Source organism: Buceros rhinoceros, unplaced genomic scaffold, assembly GCF_000710305.1.
Source record: "Buceros rhinoceros silvestris isolate BGI_N320 unplaced genomic scaffold, ASM71030v1 scaffold1341, whole genome shotgun sequence".
NCBI lineage: Eukaryota > Metazoa > Chordata > Aves > Bucerotiformes > Bucerotidae > Buceros > Buceros rhinoceros.
The window spans coordinates 6,544-12,767 of record NW_010394616.1 but is presented as its reverse complement, the minus strand read 5'-3'; the positions used below and the strand labels follow the sequence as shown (position 1 = coordinate 12,767).

Genomic DNA, 6,224 nt, shown 5'->3' with positions numbered 1-6,224 from the left:
AGAGTGGTATAAATAAATGTCATGTCTCTTACCATGAAGAATAAATAAAGAGAAGATATACAAAATAGACAGAGAGCACTAAGCAGTTGCTTCCATCATATTAATGGAACCTTATTCTGTGCTTTTCTCCTTAAATCTTCTCATCATTTTTCATGTAACCAAGCACTGCTGAATCTGGAAAGGTGGAAAAGGAAGTTGACCATGAGAGGATCTCCAAATTCGAGTCTCTCTCTGCTTCACATGTTTACTTTCTAAATATGTCGTAAGTTCCATTTTCACTGTACTTCATGGATCTCCACATTAGATATAACCAATTTGTGCATAACTGACGCCTCTACAAACTCAGTCTACTTCTTCAGCACTCAGTTGAGGTCTTATTATTGTTTATTTTGACAATCCCAATGGGCTGAGTACTATACAAACATCAAACAGAAAGATGCCCTTTAATTTATGAATTTATAAACAGGAGACAACAAATGGATATCCAGACGTCAGCACATGGGAAAACAAGACAGTATTCTTCAGTATCATAGACTGTGGTCTCAATAAAACCAGCTGCTTAAGTTTTGTCAAGCTTTTGTAAAGCAGCACTGGAGAATTCTAAGCAGGACACTAGAGGAAAAAAAAAAATCTGGGGAATTCTTCCAGTTTTAGAGATAACACAAGAGAAACAACAGCAGTGCTGGCTTTCCTAACTTAGTCAGCAGGCAGCAAAGGCTGCCAACGCAGACTGATCAGTGGCAGATACCAATATCTGACTGCTACCTGAGCAACGGCACGTAGCTTACAGCTTATAGCACTCTGTCGTGAAAGTGAAGACAAATGGTTTGTCTTCGATGTGATTAAAAAAATGGAGAGGCAGCAGTGACACACGGTTGTAGACCTTTTGCACTGCTATCACTACAGGACAATATTCTTGTGAACTTAGGCAATTACTAAGTTCAGATACAAGATGACAGAAATTTTAACTGTATGAATACATACATTAGAAATAGCATGCAGAAAGAACGTGAAAAGCTATTAATTAACCTGAACTTGAAGACCTACAGAGGAATGGGAATCAAAGGTGATACTTGGGTAATAGACCTGGAGCTGGGTAATACGGCAAAAAGTAGCTAAGGAAGGAGGGGAACACTGTGAACTCTGCTAGGTAGGTGTCTATCAAGACAAGTAACAAAACCACTTCAGTTTGGAGAGAAGACAAGATCTTCCTAAGATTCTTTATAAAAGAATATGTAACAGAATAAAAGTCAAGGTAAAAATCAAGCTGAGCACATGATTTCATTGTTCTCATTAGAACTGTCAAGTGTAGAAAATTAAACTGAAATGCTGCAGAAAGAGAAAATGTGCTATCAAGGAAAAATTATGAAATCCATACACAAAAATATTTGAAAAGTCTCTCAGTAAACTGATTATGGGCTGACTGATAATTGATCAAATATTTCCCACAATTTTGACTCGAAAGATCAAATTAAATTAGACTTTTCAGCCCAGTTAACTAGAAATAGAATTTCAAGTAACAAAGAAAAGACACAGAACAAAGAAATCAGTGTGCAAGATGCAACTGAGATGAGTAATATGACTGTCCATTTTAACTAGGAGAATTTGCAACCCTTTCTGCCTTCCCTTACCCACCAAATGAATAATTACACCCATCAAACTAACTCAGAGAATACTTGTAGTCCATGAGTTAGAGCAAAGATGTTAAACCACAGAACTCTTTCGAGGTAGCAAAAATATTTGGGATGATTTCTTACAAAATTATGGATCTTAAGAAAAGCAAATTATTTCATTCTCAAAGAGTGGGTGGACTAAAACGAAAAATTTCAAGAGAACAAGAAATATTTCTGTCAAAGTAATAAATACTGAAAGTGTTATATATATACATATATAAGACTTTCTTACCAGAATACATTTCACTGTGTGAATTGCACTAGGGTCCTTGTTGTTAGCTGCCCAGTGAAGTGGGATTTTTCCTTCGATATCAGGGATTCCAATATTTGAATCATGTTTTATGAGGAGTTTCACATGCTCTGGGTTGTTGTAGTACGCACTCCAATGCAATGCAGTTTGCTGGAACACAACAGTCACAAGTTTTACAAACACAATGAAAAATGAATATAAGATGGAAATTAAAGTTGGTTAAAATCTTTTTGTCTACTTGGTAGTTCACTGAAAAAGAGCCCACTTTAAGACATAACTGGAGGGGTGGCAAGACAAGTTCTGATAACTGATACCACATACAACGACACCATACAACAGCACCATAAAACATGTTCAAACCATCACAGCCTGTCGAGATTTAAACTGAAAAAGCTTACAGCAGTAGGAATTTGTAGTAAGTTAACAAATGTTATTTGTGAAGCGGAGCTGAGCAGTATCCCTAGAAACTGACAGCTGCAATGAAAGCAAAAACATTTGATTATTAGGAGGCCAGTGTAGCCTTGGATTACTGGCTTCTCTCATGCACAACCTGCTTTTCAGTCAGTTGCCTGCTTGGAAGTAGATGTAAAAGAGAGTTGTTCTCTCTCATGTTCAGGAATTACATTTGACGATCGTGATCTGCACAGCTGCAGTAAGTGGAATGAATACACTATGTGCCCAACAGAGTTAAACTTCTTGGACTTTGTCCTTAAGGTTGCCTTTCATCAACCCAAATTCCATCTTTGCTACTGTGACTACTTATGACACAAACTGGAATAAAAGGGCTCCACACGTTGTGGGAAATCTGGCAATGCTGTAGTATTGCCTTGGAAATCTCCTAAACAAGCATCAAGGTTCCTACAAGGTTATGGCTGGTTTCCATATACCTTTGTTAATTAATTAACATGGTCAGGAAGTCAGCATGACCTCTCCAGAATGACTACTGCAATTATAGCCAGGGTTTCCATGATACATGCTAGAATATCCTGGAAGGCAAATAGCTGATTGCTAGGGCACAGGCTTGTTCAACTCCATTGTCCTGTGGGGTCAGAAGACTCATTTGTTGGAAACTGGGCTTGCTGTATCTTATCCTGCTTCCTAGGTGATAAAATCAGATAAGGATTTCAGAGTTTAAACAGTTGCATCACTAAAAAGTCCGGCCCCCTTCTCTTAATATGTGTTCTTGCCGTAGAATGAAAACCGTAGAATGATGATTTCCATTGAGACCAGCCTTGTCAAGCTGGTACATTGGTTATCAGCTGATCCAAATACACTTGATCAGGGGACTTACATTTGAATCAGTGATAGATGATAGAACTCTCCACCTGGTGGGGAGAGTTTTTGCACCAGTTTCAGAATCACTTAACAAATCTTAAGGAAGAGATCTTCCTGCTCAATGTCTGAAAAGGCTCCATCATTAGTAACAATTCCAGTTGTATTCCATACCATCTCTACTGTGCCATGGGTACTTAGATAATTGGGGTTTGGTCTTCCTTTTGCTATCTACATTGATAGTTAGACTGAGCATTGCTAAGCACTCAAACTTAATGACACTAATCTGAGCACCTCAAAAAAATACAGTTCCTATATGCTAAATAACTATTCCTTCTTTTCACACATGTTAGTGTGCTGCTACTGTGGACTGGCAGTACCTCTGTGTATGAAGAGTAAGAGTCAATCAGTTCTTTTAAGAAGGGTACCACTTTCCTTCTATGACTGATCATCTCTCCTGGATGGTCATTTTAATGATAGTCTTTTTTAACAAACATCAGTAGATTATTTCCTGAGGCTCTTAAGAGTCAGCATGCTTCTCAAGCAGGCTGTTAAATTTTTTGTGTGGTAGAGTATGACTTGATTTTACAAAGGGACATGAGTCAGCCCATGAGATATATGCACTATATGATATACTTAGAAAGTCACCTGGAGATTTCCTGGCCTTTCAAACAACTGTGTCACTCCAGGTGCAGAAAATTAGTCTGAAGGGCTTTATTCTAAGAAGGTAATAATGCAAAGCTCTGAAGATGTTAAGATTACACTTTTTCCTGAGTGCTCTGCTTCAAATGGAAGTAGTATGCCAGAATGCCAACCAACTTCATCATCACATCATGACATCCCTCTCTCTAAATTATGCAGTCATGGAAGCAACAGCGCAAGTGCATTGATAGCAGAACTTCTGCTGCCAATTGGTCCATTTTATGATAATAAGAACAACAACCTGATACAACAACAACAACAACTTTGCTACTTCTCATTCTTCCTGTAGAACATCTTCTTGACAAATTTCATCACCTTCTATCCTAGGCCAAAAAGTCATGTATGACTAGGAGACTGAAAATTGTCCATTTTTACTTACAGAGATACAGAAAAAAGGACAGTCAACCAGATAGATTTAGTCCTTGGATATTTTTACCCTTGGACCACCCTTGTGGATGGACGTGAAGGAGTAAAGTTGAGGCAGGAAAGAAGGGGTAGTGGTGGTACCTTGAAAATGTTGTTCTAATTTTATTCTCGTTTCTCACTATACAAAACTGTTTTAATCGGCAACAAATGGAACTCACTTCATTAAGCTGAGTTTGGTTTGACCATGACATTAACTGGTGATCAATCTTCCTGTCTTTATCTTGACCCATAAGCTTTTTCAACCTATTTTCTCCATCTGTCCTGCTGAGGAGGGGTAATGAGAGAGTGGCTGGGTGGGCATTTGGCTGCTTGCCAGAGCCAACCCACCAGACATTTCTAAAAGGTAGTACCTAGGGACAGCTGTGTCAACATCACCACCATTTCAGTGGCCCAGTGCAAGGCGAAATTGATCACCCGGTATTAGGAAGGATGTCTGCCAACAGCAAACTTGCCTTCACTTCAGCACCAAACGAATTTCCTTCAATTTTTTTTTAAATCCACCTTTGGTATTGACAAATACTTAAAGGTATTTTGCACAAAGTTTTCTAGTGACTCTTATGATTAAATTATTCTAAACATTTTTTCCAAGGAAGAAAAGCAAGATAAGCACATGCTATTCAGATTCAAACAAGGATCACAGAAAGACTTAGACCTTAAAACCACTGAGCTTTGAATCCTTTATTATTCTGTGTACTCTCAACAAGAATGTCAATTAACTCAGTACAATGAACTTTTAAATCCCTATAATTCAGAAAATTTTAGTATTTCTAAAGGCGATAATTACAATACCAGCATTAGTCAATGTTTTGAAGATTCAGAAAAAATTTGTTATGACTGAAATAATTATTGACACACAACCAATTTCTAAAGCTGCTACAAGTATTGTCTTAAAATAAGCAGGTTTTACCTTGTTTCTGTCCTGGGTATCCACTTCTCCAGGTGCCATATGTTTTAGTAACAGAGCTAAACATTTTGGGCTTTTGTGACGTGTAGTTAAATGTAATGGTGTCATATCCTCTAAGTCCTTCTGCATCCAGTTCCCTCTACGAGCCAGTAAAAGTTTCATGAAGCGGTAATTTCCCTGGGTAAAGAAAAACACCAGAAATTTATTCCAGTTTATCAAACCAAATGATGATACTGTTTAGATATATTTACTGTTGTATTATAGTGCCTAAAAAAACCCACATCAAACCAGGTCTGAACTTTGGAAACATCTAATGAAGATTTTTTTTGTTAACAAATGTTAACTCTTGTTTTTTCAGTCTGTTTTGGTATTTGGTATTAGATACACATCTTCCATTAGCAGAATGTAAAGACAGTTCAGTAATACAAAAAATTCTTCAATATTGTCAGAGTTTCTTGAAAGTTTAATCTCAATAAACATCATGTAAAAACTGAAATAAGACTATTACATGCTGACTTCGGCAAGGTAGACAATAATCAGATGATGAATAAAACTAAACATGAAGAAAGATTACAATTTTCAAAATGAAAGAGATAAAATGTACTCATCTGAATGAGTAACAAATATATGGAAAAGTGATTGTTTCCTAAATTTTTTAATTGGGAACTGTATATGAGTTATGATCTACTGTATCCATGATAAACAGATGAGACAGCTTGCTTTGTTAACACATTTAAGATAAATAACACTCTGGACTTACTAAATTTTCAAAAGAAATAATGTAGAAACACTCCTGTGACTAATAACTGAGGGTGGATCCCAAAGAAAACAATCTGGTTTTATTTCTCAAATCACTGAAGAATCCAGACAAAAATTAAAGATACAATCATGCAGTCATGAAGAAGTTGTAGTGATTTAAGGCATAGCGAGCTTTGACTTGCCTCTGCCCCTTACTTGAAGGTTATTTTCCATATTACAAAGATGCTACATACAACAT

The 6,224-nt window shown here is 37.0% G+C and overlaps 1 protein-coding gene across 1 annotated transcript in view; it reads right to left on the bottom strand.

Moving 5' to 3' along the window:
• INVS (inversin) overlaps window positions 1-5,404 on the bottom strand; it is a gene marked incomplete at its 5' end in the record, with an annotated part of 47,567 nt that extends 42,163 nt beyond the window's left edge. Inside the window, 2 exons of the mRNA XM_010145261.1 lie at window positions 1,906-2,073; window positions 5,231-5,404. Of these exons, the coding sequence (XP_010143563.1) occupies window positions 1,906-2,073; window positions 5,231-5,404 (342 nt within the window). The remainder of the gene's footprint in view (window positions 1-1,905; window positions 2,074-5,230) is intronic.
• Between the last annotated feature and the right edge of the window lie 820 nt (window positions 5,405-6,224).